Source organism: Anopheles darlingi, chromosome 2 (genome assembly GCF_943734745.1).
Source record: "Anopheles darlingi chromosome 2, idAnoDarlMG_H_01, whole genome shotgun sequence".
Classification (NCBI taxonomy): Eukaryota; Metazoa; Arthropoda; class Insecta; order Diptera; family Culicidae; genus Anopheles; species Anopheles darlingi.
In genome coordinates, this window is record NC_064874.1 from 50,848,131 (window position 1) to 50,867,512 (window position 19,382).

A 19,382-nucleotide genomic window follows, 5' to 3' on the forward strand; every position below is an offset into this window, starting at 1 on the left:
TTTCACAGGACAACTCCTGTTGGATCGGGATATCGTGTACGTGAAAAGCAAAAAGGGAACACCGCAACTCATGATCGATGGTCAAAATTACAGTAGGCAGTGTGTCCGTTCGCGAACCATCCGATGGCGATGTGTGCACTTCCGGGCTTTACAGTACGAATGTTGTTGTGCGATGATAATACAATGCTCTAATCTATGCTGTATCCATTTTCAGATGTATGGCGAAAGCCACTACATATCGTCTGGATGGAAGGGTATTCTCCATCAACGGTGAGCACAATCATCCACATATACCGGAGCGTCGGAAAAGGGGTGAACTGAAACAGTTATTAGAGCAACGACGTGTGCAACGTATGCGGTATATATAAGTTGTTGGTGGAGATTTACAGTGTAGTAAACTATTTTAATAATAAACAGGAAAGGTACTTCATTTTTAAAGTTAGTTTCATGTCGCGTTCTACGAAATTCGACTAGTAGACGAGTGTGTACAAGGTCTTTCATTCAAAATAAATACGATACAAGCCGTTTATTGTGATCCGTTTATCCATGGCATTTGAAGATGGTAATCAAGTGGTTCTTCTAAGAAAAAAGCTATTGAAAATTGCTATTAAAGATTCTAAAGATAATTTTTTATTTCAGACACCACACCTAATCAGCACCAAAATCCAGTTTTTGAGTTAAACTCTGGAGAACCACTGGGGCTTATGATGGATGGACAAGATTATCATAAAAAGATTCAGTGGGAGGATCGAATATACTGGGAATGTTCAATATTCGATCGAATATACTGAGAATGTGTTAGAATATACTGGGACAATTCAATCTGTCTTGTACTTTAGTAAATGATTCAAAATTTTATTTTTTCTAGGTGTAAACCATTCGTTACAACATCTCGGATCGGCCATCCTGTTGTTAAAAGCTACCTGACGTAAATCACCTTAAGTCCTAAAGTACATGTCTAAGAGATAGCTTGTAAGGACTAGACAAAAAGAAAACTGAAGGCGAAACTCTACGTACTAAACTGAAAACTATCAAAAGCTGCAAGAAATCCTGATTATATATTCCCTTGCCTAATAAAAGATTCCATTGGTTGATTATTTAGATGCAATATGATCATTTCATTCGTATTATCAGAGCAACTTGATAGTGATCCCAATTGTGGCGAGTGTTAGAAAATGATTTTTCTTTTTTATCTTTCCATGCGATATGCTGCGACAGTGTCGTTTGCGCTTAGTGCACATAAAAACACAAGTCTAGTGCTGAATGGTTACACATTTGAGAAAGAGAAAACGCGTAGAGTATCTTCTAGTTGGAGATGTACACAGGCAAAAGTATACAGGTAACATTTAGTATGCATGTTGTCCGTAGGCATTGGAGAGTAACTTTTGTTTTGTTCTTTTTGCATTTCCATTCGCAGATGCAAAGCACGTATAGTAGAACAGCATGTATATGCTACAGATGACAGTCGTCGTTTCCAGATTGTACGTTCAAACCATAACCATGCCATCGTATCAAAACGTCGAGCGAGAGGAAGTTTGAGCGCACTGCGCAAAGCAAAAGAAGGCTGCAAAAAGAATTATGCCAAGCAGAGCAAAGCAGCAAAGCAAAAAGATTTATGGAATAAATTTGATGATGATCATATAACATTTTAGCAATTAATACATAGTTGCTGCATTATTTTTTCACTTGTTGCGATGTGCTTTACAATTTTTTCTGCCAGGAAAAGTATTCATGGTTTACTTAAAGCTAACCACCCATGTTTTTTTTCTTACAGATAGATATAGGATTGAGTATTTCGTGACTGCTCGCGGTGGATTGCAGCTCATAATCGACGGTTATCGATACTCACGCGATCGTATATTGAGAGAAATCACCACGTATCGTTGTGTACAGTATAAACCATTAGGGTAGGTAATGAAACGTGTATTCAATGGTTCTATCATTCTAATATTATTTATTTCTGCAGATGTTGTGCTCGCGCGCAGTCTGGTCTTAATCAGAAAAACGTCCGAGTTATCAACGATGCGCACAATCATCCGGCGAATATGGAACGTCGCCAAAGCGGAGCGTTACGCTATCTACTGAATGAGCGTAGACGAATCACACAGTTTAACCGAGATATGGCTAGAAAGAAAAAATCAAAGAAACGATACCTCTAGTATCTAGTTTATAGTTTGTAATGCAAGATTATTGAAAAACAACATGTTAAAAACGCATGCTGTTTAGTAAAGAAAGTTGTAAAGCATCTAATGAATGTAAAAACAGAATTTTATTGTAATGGCTTATTGTATAGTGGTTAGCATTTTCCTAACGTAGTTTACAGTAACCATCTTTTTAAACCTATTTTACTGACAACTTTTACTAAGCTATGTATCCAAACATTTTAGGCAATCTTAAATCTCCATCAACACATACGGCTCACAAATCCTGCGAAGCTACCGCCGTCATGGATCACTTTTACGGGTACAATGAACGAGGCAATTTAGTGTACAACAAGTTTTGCTATGCAAAAGCGACTGTTAACGGTACAGCCAACATTATTAATTGGCGATGCAGAGAGTATCGTAGGCTAAAATGCCGTGCAACGATCAAAACAAAAGACAAGGAGATGTGCGCTATAAGAGGCAGTCATAGTCATGAGCCCAAAAACTATGGAAAAATTATACCGCCTTTCTGTACGACAGGTTAGTATACAGAAAGGTTATGTAGTTCAAGTTGTATTAATGGTCTTATTTGTTTGTTTTAGGAATCAACTCCCAATGAGAACAAGGAACAACTGCCTAATTTTGTTTTTGAATAAAGTTGCTAGAAAATTATTATGTCTATTCGTTGTTGTTTTCTTACAGTTTTGTTAGTGTACATTGACTTTGAAAAATTTCTGCTCTTATTGTCATTACGGTATTATTGACTATGATTTGTTAATTATTTTTCATCTACAGGGAAAAGGGTACTAAATAATTTGAAATTCCGGAAAACCCAGAGTCAGTATGTTTCAACTTCTAAGCCGTCTAGCGCTTATATGGGAGCTAAACAAGGCCAGAAAGTATCATTGATACGTCTGTCGACCACTACCGCACCGAGGAATCCATCTGCAACGAATAAGGTGGTGCCAAAGAATGTAGACTCTGTTAAAATGCACGATAACACTCGAGCTAATCCAGACTGCATTGTCAAGCAACTGTCGAACGGACACACATTGATGTTACTCATGAAAAAACGTATACGAGGCTTTTGTGTTAGTTGCATCAGGAAAATCAATAGTCCAGATTACAGAAAGAAGCTGGATCGTATTATCACCTACTGCTCTGCCTGCCCAGGTGGTCAGTGGACATGTGAAAAGTGTTTCAACGAATTGCACAATGTAGCATGATGAACGGTTCGAAAATGCTTAATTAAATCAGCTCAGCTTAGACGTAACGCCAATTTTTACCATTTTTCTTGCAGACTCCACAACTCTTCCAGAAGTGGGACAAATGTTTCGCATAAACGAGAACATGTGTATTTAGCAAAAATCCTAAAATAGCAATCGCAAAATTAGGTTCCAAAAAAAAATCCACTATTGAACCGGCAAGTTTAAATAGAACTGATAAATATATTCTACTACGTATAACCGTAAAGTGAACAATAAATATTAGAAATCGCACATCCTGAATGTATTTTATTGATTAATTAAATTAATTAATTCCTTAATTAAAAACATTTAAAGTCGTTTAAAGGTGGAAAAAGCATGCAGTATATTCTCTAACAACTTGTACTAATCACTTTTTTTTCTTTTTCACTTTTACCTCTTTTTTATCGTAGTTGTTAGGAAAACTTCACATGAAGGTGCCATTCCAGTACATACAGAAAACAGCGGCAGGTTGAAAACGGATGGCGTGAAGAGGCAAAAACGTGCAAATCAAACCAAACCCAGCTCAGGAAAAGGAAGGAAAATGATTATAGCTTCAAAACGGTCATCAGAAGAGCTCTCAATTTGTACGAAAACGGCAACCCAATTGAACAAAGATAAAGAACCAACGGTGACTGGATTCAGTTTTCCTCTTAAGGAAAAACTCGATATCGAGCGATTAGAATGTGCTATACAAGGAGACAAAAACATTCGTGCTCAGTACGTAAGTATTAAGGCCAGTTAGTATGAGGAGTGAACAGTTTGTTTAATTATTTTACATTTTTTTATTATGGGCGATAATTACATCTAATATTGAACTCGTTTCGTTGTTAATGTATACTTTCCTTCCTTATCTTTGCAGATAAATTACCTCCAAAAATGTATGCCAAAAGGAATGAAAATACAAAGTTTTTTGAGCAGTCTTTTTTCGGATGATGCGCTGTATGCTTATAATTTTCACGGATGCAACGCATCGGGTAAATTTAGAATCCCGATGAAAAATTATTCAGTTTTTTTCGATTGTTTTCTAGGTAAAGTTGACAATAATACTAAATATTGTGAAAGCAAATTTCTATAGAGCTTGTTTGTATTGCATTTGCAGAGGCTTTCAAGAAAACGGGTTTGAATGATGCGGAACTACAGGGTCAGCTTTGTGCAGCCGTTAAACACAGTCGTAATCGAATGCGACAGCGTATGTTCCGAGCAAGAAAGCATCGTGAAAAGCAGTTTGTCTACCTTAAAGGAGAGAAACTAGTCGGATCTTAAATTCTTCACAACTATTCAGACCTTTTCCGTAGCCAATACTAAATTTTCTGTGGACACAGATTTATCGCTGTACTTTGTGTATCGCATCTTATCTTTTAGCATATTTTAGTGAAGGTTTAATAGTGATATGGATGCTTCTTTAGTAGGTAACAAAAGACACGAAATAAATAATGTTTCTACCATCTTCTCGACGTGCGAGTGCATGGATAGTGAAGTGCTGATCATTTTGTGGATGCTCATTACTAGTTCTTGAACGAAATAGATGGGATTTTGTTAAAAATTCCTCATAATAAAACAATATCTTTAAGATGGAACAGGAACTGCTTTGACATGTGCTGAGTAATTCACTTATGTTAAGTAGCAAACACAACGTATTAGCACTGGTTTTTAATCTAGCTTTCTATGCGAAAGTGTCTAATGTCTTTTTGTCTATTTCAGGGTCTTTAGCGAAGGTTTAAAATTTAACAATCCGCTTAAACCAATCCACTTGAGATAATTTTAATAACATTATCTCATACTACTGATCGATTTTAACAGAATCTTTTGAGCCGAAAGTTAATCTAATATAATGATCAAAGCGGTTACCGCGGTGACTCGAATTAGTTGCGCTCCTATTAATGAAGCAGCAAATGGTGTTTTATCGGATTGTGCCGTTTTGTAATCGAGGTAAAGTAATCTTGTTCAGAGAGCAACGATCAGCATTGAGATTAATTGTAAAAAAAATTGATATAATGTTTCTTGGAATCAGCAAAATTGAAATAAATGTAAATATTGAAAAGGTTGATACTTCGATCCCTTCTTTCCGAAAGTTTACCATGATTTGTAACAACCATTATTTTTACCTCCTTTTTATGTTGACCCGAAAAGGTTCTAATTATCTCATCAGACGATGTGTTTTTATTACATATTTCAGATTCCTCGGAGATGGTACAAACGGTTCAAAGGCTGAAATCCCGTCTAAATCAGCTTTACAGTGGATACAAGATTGCGCAAAACCCGAACTTGATCGAAATCCGCAAAATACAGGGTAGACTACGATCCATTAATACTGAGTTTCGGTTATCACGTGGAATCGATCCCTGTAAACGAATTCAAATAAGCGGCTTTCCAATGCCATTACAATGTGAGGAAGACATTGACCGATTGGAGCTGATGGTGGAGCGTAATCCAAAGATTCGTCTTCAATATGTAAGCATTCGACATGGCTCTTATTTTTGATATTTTACGCTAATCCATTTATTTTGTGTTTTCTTTGGCGTGCGGCATTATCCAACACAAAAGATCGAGTTTCTGCGTTGTAAAAAAGACTTGACTGCATCCGTCAGTGAATGTTTTGGGAAATTCTTTGCCATTGAAGCAATTTATAATTTTAAATGGAGTGCAAAGCGCAATGTGAAAACTCGTTGCAAAGCTATGCAGGATTATCAAATATTCACCGGTTGCATGATTGGTACGTAAAAGAATATATAATTCCCGCTGCGTGATTCACATATATCTTTTTATATTCTTTCAGAAGCGTGGCATGACCATGGTGTTACGAAAGCTATTCTTGCTGGCGAGCTACAATCGATAATTAATAGACGCCGCCACGCTGCGGACCACATTCGTTCTAAATAATAACATGTTTTATAATATCGTTTCGAAATGTACTCGAAGGAATAGTAGATACATTTATTCCCCAAATATCAAAGTTATGTCATTTAAATAAAACTTATGCGGGATATTTCTTTTAGATTGTTTTTATGATAAACCATTATAGGCGTTATTGTGTTTATTTATAGGATATCAGCAATATTACAATTATTTTTACTATAGCTCCTTAACATTTCATATAATACGGCCATAGCTTATAAATCTATCATTTTTCGTTCATAGCTTATCGGTTAATCCCTATCGATGCTGATTTCAACAAATCAACCGGAGTGCCAGGCTTTCGCTTCCCTTTGTCGTGTCAGGAAGACATCGAACGATTGGAGTATATGGTTGGGACAAACCCCACTGTCAGATCGCAATATGTAAGTAAAGATTTTATCAGCATTTGGAGAAATACACACCATATGAACAAAAGAAAATAACAAATATAATGCTCTTCTTAGATTAGGTTTTTGTCAGAGTTAAAGGAATCAAATCAAGCGATATCGGAATGTTTCATGAATCTATTCAGCCACCTATCCTTATACAATTACTGCCTACTAAAAGAAGAAGACCAAAAAAATCATAAACGACAAATGACTAACTATCAGATTTTTACGGATTGTATGATAGGTAAAGAAGGCATAAATGGTGATAAACATTAACTGTAATTTTAAATGATGATTTCCTTCTTCTCTTCTGCGTGTTCTATATTTCAGAAGCCTGGAACTCACACGGTGTCACGGAAGAAGTATTAACTACAGAACTTCAATTAGCCCTCTCTATAGCCTCAAATTATCGTCAACAGAACAGTTACAGGCGGCGTAAACGTTCTCAATTTATTCAAAAGTTGTTACATTTGGAAAAATTGAAATCGATGAAATAAAAAATAAAAATCAATTGAGCAATTCATGTGCCGATTTGCATAAAAAGGATCATTAAAATATAACAACTGAAGATCATTGCAATATCTCTATTTTCTGCCGGTGTAATTATGAACATTTATTTTGGATATTTTGTTCTTTATAGCCTTCTCCAGATCGACAAGAGATCCTATAAAATGGAGACAGGAACTGATGGAATTGGATCAGAAAATAAACCAAGCAACAAAGCTATCTAAGGTGAATCTGCCACCAAAGATCAGTCAATAAGGATTTAAGTTCCCATTGCAAACCGAACCAGATATCGGTACACGATTGGAACATGCAGTTCAGACGAATTCTAGGATGAAAAACCAATATGTAAGCGGTTGTCAGTGTGGCTAAAAGAACGAAACGCAAACAAACCTCATACGTGTTTTTCCTTTCAGATACATTGCCTTGCTTCGGGCAAGCGAAAAAAATAATGTTTCTTTGGTTGTTTCAATGTACTGTTTGCAGACGCGTCTTTATCCAATTTCAGGCGTGATGGAACTAAACAGTTGATGAAAGATTCTGGCATTTACACTAGCTGTATCATTGGTAAGCAAGATGCGTATACTATTGCGGGAAGATTGGTCATATTCTGAAATGCTCATATTCTGAAATATTTATCTTTTTAATTTTCTTCTATATTTCAGTGGCATGGAGAAGCTACGATACGGTGGTCTGGAGATCGAACTGAATTAGTAGCAAATCATGGCGATTAAAAACCCCCTTTAGGCTTTCTAACAATTTCTTTGTTTTTATGGTTTAATCAAATAGACTGCCTGCAAATGAAAGCTTCGTGTTTATGTGTATCTATTATTGTTATATAAATTTTAACTATATTTGTTAGTTATAAAATAATAGATTATACAAATTGTTTCTTATTTATAAAGCTTTGATATTGAAGTTTTATTTTTTTCTAAAAAATTTATTCAGGATCCAAAACGAAACTGACTAAACGGCGGAATGTTAGTACTGAAGATTTCAACGATGCTGACATCAAGAAATTTTACGTTCTACAAGGAGTAACAGGTACTATCGTCGTCCTAGAAGAACTGGGGTTCTCCTTTCCCTTAAACAGCGACGGAGAAGTTGAAAGGTTGGAATCTATCGTATCGGTGAATCAAAATGCCAGAATGGAATACGTAAGTCTATTCGGTGGGTACAATTTTTAAAGCGATGTCTCTAACACGGAATGCTTCTTTTTAGGAAAATTTACTTCAATTTTCTTTGGAGCAGCATCTTACCAAACCACCCTTTGCTATTCTGGATCTCTTTACGGAAGTTGCATTAGAAGATTTCAACTATTCCGGCTTGTGTAACTATACCGGTCGCAACAAAAAAGCGATGAAAAATTATAAGATTTTTACGACCTGCATTAACAGTAATGATAAATCACCTCTGCGGACAATATTTTTGGGTATTACTGTTTTTTTTTGCTTTTTCTTCACAGATGCGTGGAAGGAACACTACACCGAAGAAGAAACTGTGCATTTCGTACGACGCGTAATCATTTTGATTGGAAATAGGAAACGATCAAGAAGGCTCAAAGGGAAAACCACGAAAAATCCTGCGAAAAAACAACCTGCCAAGAAGAAAAAGATTACAAACTCCAACAACTCTAAGAATAAAAAACAATAGAATCACAAACCTTAGAGGGTGCGTGAGAAACCCATCGATGATGTTTTAAATTTTCTGGATCATATCTTCTTTTCTCATAATTTTCCATGGCAATAAAATGTACCTTTTTGCATCATATCAACACATGGTTTACCAGGAGGATTTAATTGTGAAGAGCTATTCTACAAAGCAGTTTGTGACTTTAACGTGTTTTCTTCGCTGTATGTCCAAACATCATAGGGATAGAAAAAGAACCGAAGCGCGATAGCGGAACTATTTAACGTGCCAAAGAAAAAGTTCGAATTCAGCGAGACCACCATTCCCTGCTCAGTTCTGCAACTATTTCTAGAGCAACTAGAGTCGTTGGTTATTAGTCGTAACGCTTTGCGCGTGGAATACGTAAGCATCCCTCTCTTCCCCAATCATGAAAAAAAAAACAGTTTTGAACTGACCAATAAATAACACCTTTCTTCTTTTCCTGTTTTCGTGAATCACCAACCCGGGTGCAAATGCAGGTGAAAATTCTCTAATCGCTTAAAACATCCCCGACATCAAACTTCAATGCCATGATTTCAAACATATTTGACGATCGTGCGATGTACAGCTACAATGTAACCGGGTATTGCAATCGCGACACAAAACGAAAGGCAATGCTTAATTACCAGATATTTTCAGATTGCATGCTTGGTAAGCAATACACAGTTTGCATGATCGTCTACCAGTGTCGCTAACAGATTTTTTTTTCTTGGTATTTGTAGATGCGTGGTTCAAGGAAGGAATCAACGAAATGGTATTATGCGATAAGCTCCAGACAACGATAAAAAAGATTAATGGCCGGAAAAAAAATCGTAAATACTTCAGCAAAATTCGTTTGCAAGTGAGGAATTAATTATTTGCTTGTTAATCGATCATTCAAAATATAACAAGTGTCAAACGATGCCTACAACCGGCAATAAAACGAATTCTATACTAATATATGGGGTTTCAATTGCGTCTTAGACGAAATGTGCTGTACTATGAATTGTAAAATTCTTGTAATATTGTTGTTGTCTGCTATTGAATAGTGTAAGTTTTGTAATTTTTATCAATCGTCCCCTCTACAGGGCACATTTTCAACTTGATGGAACCGACAATAAAAATTGAAGAAGAGAGTACGGGATTTGATGAATTTCATTTTGAGTCGGGGCAGCAAGTGATTGAGGAAGACAACGCAACCAAGTTGAAAAGAGGAACATCTAGGAGAGATGTCGCACGTAAACGAACTATGGATATTGCTGAGCTCTTTCAGCTTTCCATCGACTGCACCACTCGCCGAAACCTACTGATGGAGCCATTTCCCATAAGCACGGTGAATGAACTTAACGAATTCGATATGCTCCTTCTAGAGAGTCCTTCCTTCACGGAAAAATGTGTAAGTTTAAAATAACGCCCATTCCATTCACTCCTATCACATTCATAAGTGTTCTATCTTTCCATATTATTCACAGGCACAAATGCTTCATTCTGTTGTTCGGGAAGATGGAAATTCATTAGATAATGTCACGTGTCATATGCGATTATTGTTGGAACACGCAATTGACTATGTGGTGATCTTGCGGTACAGCTGGTACGGATTCATGCCTCGTTCACCAGTGGCACGGAGCTGTGGGGAGCAGCAGCCTTTCCGAGGACTGTTGGGAGTGATCAGTTTATTGCATCGTACGAGACAACTACGATTTGCTACTTGTAGCCGAGAAGAGATTAACGAGGGAATCGAAAAGTTTCTTAAACGTAAGCTACGGTGCCACGCGCTATTTCTTAAAAAACAGCAAATAGCCAAACTCTAAGTAAGTGAAAAACTTGATGAACTCAGTCAGCTTGGTGCCAAAACTAGTGGACAGACTAAGAGATCGCTTTTAATATATAGTCAGAATTAGTCCCTTGAGAACCGTATTATCGGATCCTTTTTTTTCTTGCCGTGCGCAAAGGATTTCATTACAAGCCCATTTATATTGTGATCAATAGAATATACAATACGAATTTGCACTTTCTTTGAATTTGAGTCAAAATATACTCACCACAAAATCGTTTAAAATATGTTTCCAATTATGCAAGCGTTGCTTAATATTTGCTTCTGTAAGGTATAAAATATCGTTATTTCGACTTTTATTAGTGAGTCAATAGTTTTAAAGCATTCAGTTGAACTTAATTTGGGATTTTAGGAATTGTGATAAAGCCAATCTGATAGATAAAAGATAAAATAAAAGATGTTTCTATGCATGTGGCATTTAAGTTTGCTCCCCCTGTTCTTGGTGATTACTATAAAATGCTGAACGGTAAATTTGCGGCCAGGCTAGTGTAGAATTATGCCAGTAAATGTCTGTAACCGTCGTTTGTTTAACAAACACATGGCAGCCTTATGTATTTCAGTGAGCAATCAGTGCACTGTCTGGCAAACTGTATGGAAACAGAGCTGCATAAGTAAGCATGAAAAATGAATAACGAGAGACACAAGCAAATGAAAGAATGTGAGGCTTGCTGCTAGTGACTTAATCATTTGCATTTTGGCGACGATTCGAATCAGTCGAGTGCTAAAGATGAAGTGGAAGATTCAAACTGTTATTGAACAACTTTTTCTACGAAATAATTCTCGTAGGTAATAACAGTGCAATCAGTGATTTATTGCTTTACTGTGTTCTTTGTTGCTGTTGGTGTGTTACTGTGTAGAATAGGGCTGTTTGTGGGATTATGCAGATTTCCTAGATGTCACACGCGCATTTTGTCGGACACCTCCAAAACCGTCTAAGTCGAAACTAGTTCCAAAACCGTCCAAATGTGATAAGGTTTCATGCAAACAGGATAAATAACCCCAATTTAATTCAGGTGAGTCTAGATTCAATTCAGGTGTGAGCAAAATTCTTTTTCGCAGCTTTCTACACCGATTTTTGACTGAAATTTTAGAATGCGGTGTTTGGTAACGCAGTCATCATCGAGTTTCTAGCATTCTTTTTCTCACCGTGATTTATGGTGGAGCCGCACCGAGTATAGGACATTAGTGCTCTCGGCGGACAAGTCCTTTTGTAGCAATAGGTTTTGCTAAACGATAACCGTTTGTGATAAACCATAACAAATGGAACAAACAAACAAAACATATTTACATGCCGCCACGAATCTGAAACTTTGGTCGCTAGCGCTAACCAAAAAATGCTGACACGACCCTCGTTCACCCAAGCGCCCGCTATGTTAACCGATTTCACTGGTGCATAATGCTGACAGGCTGGTTCCGTGTGGGAGCAAAACGGAATAGTGATACCGTCGCTGGCGCGGGTGATGAAAAATTATTGTTTTTATGGATTTTCTAGCTACGAATATTAATTCAAAACTATGCTTACTTTTTTTCAACAGATTACATCCTGCTTTGTACTAAAAGCTGTCGCTAGTATCCGACAATTTTGCCTATTATTTCAGTGGAGTTTCAGTGTTTGTTGCTCTGTCGTATTCCTGCCTTTTGTTCTGTTGACACTAAGCGCAGTTTTATACCCACGTTTGAATACCTTTTCACATTTTCATGATATATTTTCAATGTCCTGCAATTGTTGTATCATTGTTATTAAATAATATTTCCCGGATTTTGTCAAGATTTTCGAACCTCATAAGTTGGGCTTTCGATATTTGATAAAGCTGCTGTGTGTATGTTCGGCGCCAATTTTAAACTGTTTATGGCCCTGGCCACTCTTAATACACACTGGCCTTCTCCATCCTCGCCATCCTCGCTAAACTAATCGAAACCTCCGCTACCTTACCTCCATCTTCCTTTCCACTTTCCTTTCCACCTTCTTTACACCTTCTTTTACGCCTTCTTTTCGTTTTTAATGCTAACTGAGCTCTTTGATTGGTTCTAGAGACAAACGTTAAATTGTTATAAGCTATTATTGTTGGGGCCTCCCAGTCGCCGAAGCTTTTTAATCCCTTCCTTGGCGCACATCCGGCCGGTTTCGGAACGCCACTATTTCGGTCGACCAATATTCGAACCACTGGAAGGGCGGGGAAGGTTCCTGCTTTCAAACGCAATTGGTTGTTCTGGCTTCCTGGTGTTTACAAGACTAGACTACCTGTGATGTATAGTAATGGGAAGGGGAGTGTGAGTGGTGATAAGATGTCGTTATTAAAAAAAATACATCGGTCTTTATTGAAGAACTCATCAAGCTCGACTGGCTTTCCGAGTGATCCACTGCACGCAGTGCTTCATTGTAGCATCTGCGGAAACACGATCCACACATGGTCCTTTGGTCGTGGTGTTAGAACACGGATTGGTTCTAAGATCGGGGTCGAAAGTTAGGATGTTATTAAACATACGCCTGCGACGACTCCATCGTTATCCATCATTTGAACGATTATTAGTTACTTTAGGTTGGTCGGGGCGCTTCATCCCCCGCAAATTTTTCAATTTGATATTAAACGCATTTATTCACTTAACGCAGACCCGAGTGCCCGCGATGAAGAAATAATTGAAAAGAACGTCCGGCGCGACTCGGCATCGGCATTTAACTCCTGCTGATGCTACGCGTCGAACTGCTAATGCGGCGGAATTGCCTTTCGATAGGGTTTGGGATTTTGAATAGGAGTTCGAAATTTATGGCGTTTAGGGTTAGTTCTGTAGTGAGTACTGGAAAAGGCATAGGGTTAAATTGTGAACTGGATTCTCTATTGAGGTGTCGGTGGATATCTAGAAACATGACGTCATGTTTTTATTGTTTTTTAGCAAATTCTTCCATTTGGCCAGTAATTTTTGCAAGTGCCTTAACTATTTCCTCCATTTTATCTTTTTCTTCTAAGCGGAGATTTTTCAATGAAGGCGTCTAAATCGATCGATTATACGCTCCATTCTGAGTCTGATGAGTCACAATCACAGCGGCATAATCACACAGGAATTCAGCAATTGTCGATATTTTTTAACGCACTTGGTATTTTTGAGCTTCTTGGCATTGGCCAGTAGGTTTAAGGTAGAATTCGTGTGGCTCCTAAAAAAGAATCTCTCTTAGAACTCTCACAATTTCAGCTGAAATCAAATCTCTCTTAGGACACTTCGTACTCCAACTGGTTGATATTTATTCTAAGTCGGGCGCAAGTATCTCTCTCTAAGAACGGACTTGGTTGCGTGTGAAAGATTATTAAACCGAGGTGGTTCGTATTTCACTATGGGGAAAATAAAATTTAAACTCACCTTGCAATCGTGTTTGTGCGGGGTTCTTGGGTGTTTGGTTCTCCAGTGGCGTGATGGGTACACGGTGATTTCTCACCTCCGGGCTTCTCTACGAGCAGCGTCAGATGCTATCACTTTCCACGGGTATGTGTTTGTCTTTCGCGGACTCATTTCAGCTTAATTTATCAATCCGGCTTTTACATTGTTTTTTGTACGCACAAATCTTTCACTTAGTCCCTGAACCGTGACGTGCGCGCCAATCTTAGTTCGGTTTCGGATCCTACGTTCCGCGACGAATTAAATGTAAATTAAACGAACAAAGTTCCAATCGTTTCTTTGATAAGAACAATATTTAATCTAAGCCCATCGTTTGGATTTGGGCTTCCCGCTAGTTGCTCCGCAAAAGTAGGGAGTCCATGCAGCAGAAGGGGAGAGCTGGGAGGTTTTTGAGAATTTTGAGACTAACTTGTGGAGGTCAAAACTCATCTGATGGATATGCCTGTGTCTGCTCTCGGGTCAATATTTGAGGGAATACGTCGCGAGATGATGCCGCGTTGAACGAAACACGTGCCGAGGTGGTTAAACGCAATCCCGCCATCGATCATTGGATGCATCTTGTAGCTATTCACTGGAGCTAGGCCAATCACCATGAGCGTTATTAGTAAGACCACTTACCACTTTTTTACCATATCTGCGTTTTGCACCTTTCCTCGCAACCATTTTCCTGGTGTGGCATTATCGTCGGTTAGGATGACGATGTTATCTTTCTTGATAGGATTTCTTGATCAATTTTGTTGGTCCATTTATTCCTTTGAATAAGTGTCCGGGGAAATACTTCTTCCCAAACAGTCCCAAAAGATGTTTGTGTGGTGCTGGGCTAGTTCGTATTGGGTTTTAACGAAAGCGGATGCGAATACAGTTTGCGGGGGTATACGTTCCCCGCTTCTTCCGATCAGGAAGTGGAACGAAGTGAGCAATTCATCGTGTTCCTTTCCCACCGGGATGTGCTTAAGCGGTCTGGAGTTTATCAGTGCTTCTATCTGTACGAAGGGTATTGGGAGAAGGTTTGCGTTGTTTCAATTGCTCGCTCATGTGTTGGAGGCCCTTTATACTGTTCTGGTTCGGGTGCTCCCAAACTTCACCGAAGTGCGGCGCGGACTGTGGGTTGAAATGCCACTGAAGATCATATTTCAGTGCTGCTGCTTGGCCCATGTATTGATCGATATCGTTTACCAGTCGTTGGAGCTCTTTCTCTGCACCTACAAAATTGTCTGTTATCGCTGTATAAGTGCGCGATCTTACCTCTGAGGCATTGCATGTTGTTCATTTTTTTGCTTTCTTGATGAAACAACACTCTCGCTTCTTCACTGATCGCATGAGACACCTTACTCGTCGGCCAAAGTGATTCGTCCTCTCTCAAGAAGTCTGGACCGTTGTACCATGGCGAATCGTCCTCCACTATCTTGGTGGCGATATCGGCCGGGTTTTTCTTGGTCCAACCCATCTCCACTGACTCATGGTCGTCGTGTCGACGATCTTACTAACTCTTAGCGCCACGAACTGGTGGTACGTTCCACACTGTTGACCCAAGATAGCACTGTCTGTGAGTCACTCTAATAAAATCTTTTATTTTATTAGACACTTATTCTTAACTCTTTTGCCACTGCTTCGGTCAATCGCACTCCAATTACTGCCGCTTGTAGCTCCAAGCGAGCTATCGATAAGACTGGCGTTGGCGCTATTTTTGCTTTCGCGGCTAAACGCCGTACCGTGTATTCACTCCCGTAAAGGGTTCTCAAGTTCATGTTCTCACTTTAATTGTCTTGGCGTTAGCTGCCATGTTTAACCATTCCTTCCAGCGTTCCAGCATCACTGGATATCGCTTGGACCCACTCTTCCACTTTACTACTGACTCCTGATTAACTTTACAAGCAAGCGGCCGTGTATTGTAATGTGACTTATTAGGCCGAGTGGGTCGTACATGCTCATAACGACGCTCAGAACTTGCCGTTTTGTTGGCAATGGTATGGAGTCAATGCCTTTACGAGATTTGCGTGATACCCTAGCTGGTCCGTTTCAGTGTTTCTGTAAATTCCTAGTACCTTTTCAATGTTACATTCTTTCTTTTTTAACACCATAATCGAACCTTCACTGTTAGTTGTCGTTTTATCTATTGAGTTAAGTAGTTCTGGTGAGTTGGATATAAAATTTCTAATTTCCAACGCTCTCTTTTTATGAACGTTTGTAACCTGATCAACTGTTTCCATGGCATCTTCGAGATGTTATCTAACTATGGCTGCTTCCGCCGCGTTATGATTCTTAACGATTTGAGCGCACGTTGAGGAACAAGTTGCCCTGAACGTTATTTCGGGTTCGCGATCTTCACAGTCTTACGCTAATCTGTCCTTCCCAGTAACGCCAATCTGTCCTTCGTGAAACTAGTAAAGTACCCCAAAATGTATGTCTGGCCCTGGCATTAGCGCGGAATTCAATTAGGCAACCTTAACTTTGGCGGCCGCATCTAATACTAGCCTAGGCTTTGGCTTGGGTTTGTTCTTGTTCACACTATGAAGTGGGGAAGGCAAAAGGTGCGTGGAGATTCCATGCATATTTCTTCTTCCGATAATATTCGGAGTATCCTCTGAAGGATGGAGGTATCCTTCCTCTGATGATCTTTAAACGTCTTGATTATCCATTCTTTTAAGCTAGTATTATGATATTTGTTGTGAGGGGGAGGGGGGGGGGGGGGTAACTTCACTTTATCTTGCTTCCACAGCAAACCAACCTCGTACTGATCCCCTTTCCTAACGAGAGTCTTGTCTATAATGTCGTTTATCCTGGCCTGCTCTAGGGATAGTAGTTGCTTCGTTGCGTTCACTCCCAGCGTTTCCGTGGAGAAGCAACTCCTTATCAAGTTATTGGCATGGCATCTTCTGATTCATGAATCATCAGATAATTTGAATTATTGATGTAATTTCTTTTTCTTGAACCGTATATTCTCTGCTTTCACTTACGCCCCTGGTCCGGAGTTTTACTCGCCTGCTTTCCGTCTCGTTCGCGGATAGGTTCTGGGTCCAAGTAACCGTGAGCGGATCGACTGCTCCATTCAAATTCAACTGATCCACAATCTATCTTGATTGTCTATCTTGATTATACCGGTCAAGATCAAGAGTTAAGAAACATATGTTTAAGTATCCAGCGAATGTCGATTGTTGAAACTGCAACCTGAAAACGTCCGCATATGATTGAATGGTGTTTGACTTATGGAATTGGCCGTCTAATCTGAGTAATGGATCGCATAGTTTTACACATTGTTCGCCACTGAGATCAAGTTCATTTACGAAGGAACCATTAATACATTCTTCGACAACGGCAAAATGAGTTACAAAGAAGGTAAGTTGCAATAAAAGCGTTAAATCTTTACGTAAGTTAAATTCAAAATATCTCTTTTTTGTTTTCTTTCAAGTGATTTAATCGGAGAGTTTAGAAACATTAGACAAAAAATTGTGCATCAACGGTACAACTCAAGCGAAAGCTGAGAACGCACTTGCTCATATGAATCTGCTTAACAATTCAGCCCCCGATCGTTAGCAAGAGTGACGCATGCCAAGGTACTCCGGAAACTCAAATAGGACGTGCTGCATTGAATAAACCACCGCTGATCTTGTGATGTCGCGACACTATGGGCACCTGGGCTGTCCGAAAGGACTCGAAGATGTTAAGTTAACATTCCGCGAAGCTATATTCTCAGTGTTTTGCTGCTGGATCCGATGGCACGAGGCCACTCATATCCGACTGGCCGGTGCAGAGTCGAGCGAGGTGTACATGTGGCGGATACCGTTCGGTGACTGTAAGTAGCTCGCAAGGATATGGCATCTTCTGGGAATCGGCCCAGCTGACGCACGATGGCAAGAATGTAGCTGTGGGAAACAGCAATGGGACACGAGCTGACACCGGGAACGGCTGGTCTATTCGCGAACATCACTTCGCTGGCAGTCTACCATGAAAATCGGTTGTTCGTGACCGGTGGCGAGATGATACCTTGCCTGCTTCATCGGATTGAGTGACGTGGTAGGTGGCATACAGGAAGACAGATCCATCGAACCGGTACTCGTTGATTATCCCGAGTTGAAGTTGGCGGCCACTGGTTAGCTGCGAGGAAACGATTCTTACATTCTGGGATGTAGCACCGCAGACGAAACGAGTCGAGTGTAATGACGAGGAACCAACAGGGATCATCAAGTAAGCATCAAGACTGGTCTCCATTTCATAGAAAATGCAGCGATTAACTGAAACGATTGTTCATAATTTGCAGAATGGTGTGACTGAAAGGAAACACAATTTGCGCAAGTACACTCGGTGGACGGATAAAGTCGTGGGATCTGCACAGTGGAGCGAAGCGATGGTGTGTTGATGCGCTCCTCCGAGCACGTGTGCTGGTGATATTAATTATGTAAAATTCAAAAAAATAAGAACTCCAGGGATGTCCAGGCGGCGGCGGCGGAAGGTCCTCAGAGCGTAATGGTGTTCGTCCTTCTGGAGCCGGAATATCAGTCCTGGATTGAGGAGGTCGATCTCCGTCGCTTGCCCTAATTTTGCCATGACCGACCATGCACCTCCATGATGGTCAAAGTGTGGTCAAAAGGCCATCCCGGCATCGAGCTGGAAGAGTTTTTACTGAATAAAACAAACCTGCTGAATCAAAGTTGTTTGAACAGTGTGCATAAAGGATGCTTGGTTCTTCGAATTAATCGGTCTAGATCTTTGGCAGAGTTCAATCTCAAACACGTTCCGTTTGGTCGTCGGTCGGTTTCGGTCGGTTGGTTGGTGAAAATTGCTAAACACTTGCTAAGGGTTGACTGAGATAGTTTATTCCTCAGAAATGAAGTGAATTCAAGAATTAGGTGCCTATTCCCGTCAGGTGTTACCCCGGTAACCAAATTGAGTGATTTAAAAAAAAAAAGACCACTCGAACTTCACAGAAAAGCTCTGATGTCCGAGAAAACATTATCTTGACATGGGACTAAACACTGATGAGAGCTCGAGATAACACTAACTTTGAACCCATGAAACTAAACGTAAACGGATGAACTTCTGAAAACTTTTAAGGCGTGGCCAAACATTTTCTTAAAAAACGAAAAAAAAATGGCGACCGCCGCCATTTCTGATCGACGATCTTTTGTCCGTCGTTGTGTATGGATGTGGATGAATGAATGTCTATGAGGTGGAATGATGTTAATGAGATGATAGGATTGGGGATGGAAATTTCTAACACGCAACACACTGAACTAACTACTTTGCTGATGATCAATTGTTCATAAACGCTACATCAATACGTGAAATCGAGACCGTGCGTTGTGACAAAAAGTTCATACATTTTGAATTGTTC

At 39.5% G+C, this 19,382-nt stretch overlaps 3 protein-coding genes across 13 annotated transcripts in view; all 3 read left to right on the top strand.

The window, feature by feature from the left end:
* The window catches only part of LOC125949482 (modifier of mdg4-like), a 33,380-nt gene extending 26,193 nt beyond the window's left edge, over positions 1-7,187 (top strand). The window contains exons 5-7 of one of the 10 annotated variants that reach the window (XM_049676513.1): positions 6,530-6,669; positions 6,751-6,919; positions 7,006-7,187. In XM_049676513.1, coding sequence (XP_049532470.1) covers positions 6,530-6,669; positions 6,751-6,919; positions 7,006-7,172 — 476 coding nt within the window. In that variant the 3' untranslated portion in view covers positions 7,173-7,187. Of the gene's footprint in view, positions 1-8; positions 154-214; positions 722-1,218; positions 1,340-1,417; positions 1,668-1,774; positions 1,908-1,966; positions 2,175-2,387; positions 2,685-2,746; positions 2,867-2,939; positions 3,632-3,801; positions 4,113-4,250; positions 4,420-4,490; positions 4,892-5,567; positions 5,843-5,935; positions 6,105-6,167; positions 6,323-6,529; positions 6,670-6,750; positions 6,920-7,005 lie in introns of those variants that run through there. The other 9 variants (XM_049676548.1, XM_049676509.1, XM_049676505.1 and 6 more) reach the window with 9 other exon arrangements.
* A 944-nt stretch (positions 7,188-8,131) lies between these two features.
* LOC125958824 (uncharacterized) lies at positions 8,132-9,206 on the top strand. The gene is made up of 3 exons (XM_049691725.1): positions 8,132-8,336; positions 8,401-8,575; positions 8,645-9,206. Exons 1-3 carry the CDS (start codon positions 8,328-8,330, stop codon positions 8,830-8,832), a joined length of 372 nt encoding a protein of 123 aa, XP_049547682.1. The 5' UTR covers positions 8,132-8,327; the 3' UTR covers positions 8,833-9,206.
* A 514-nt stretch (positions 9,207-9,720) lies between these two features.
* Positions 9,721-17,749, top strand: LOC125958803 (uncharacterized). Of its 2 annotated transcripts, XM_049691724.1 has the most exons (4): positions 9,721-10,222; positions 10,299-10,581; positions 11,518-11,673; positions 17,460-17,749. In XM_049691724.1, the coding sequence occupies exons 1-3, from the start codon at positions 9,932-9,934 to the stop codon at positions 11,520-11,522; spliced, it is 579 nt and encodes a 192-aa protein (XP_049547681.1). In that variant the 5' UTR covers positions 9,721-9,931; the 3' UTR covers positions 11,523-11,673; positions 17,460-17,749. The 2 variants fall into 2 exon arrangements, 1 of the variants encoding a protein (XP_049547681.1); XR_007469555.1 differs by lacking the exons at positions 9,721-10,222; positions 10,299-10,581; positions 17,460-17,749 and adding an exon at positions 11,752-15,313 and having other exon boundaries at positions 11,207-11,673.
* Positions 17,750-19,382: the final 1,633 nt, after the last annotated feature.

Excerpts from the sequence above, each read along its gene's own strand:
- LOC125958824 (XM_049691725.1), top strand. Across the intron at positions 8,576-8,644 it reads TTTTACGACCTGCATTAACA|ATGCGTGGAAGGAACACTAC; the intron begins GTAATGATAAAT and ends TTTTCTTCACAG.
- LOC125958803 (XM_049691724.1), top strand. The coding sequence starts at position 9,932 with ATGGAACCGACAATAAAAATTGAAGAAGAGAGTACGGGATTTGATGAA. Across the intron at positions 10,223-10,298 it reads CTTCCTTCACGGAAAAATGT|GCACAAATGCTTCATTCTGT; the intron begins GTAAGTTTAAAA and ends TATTATTCACAG.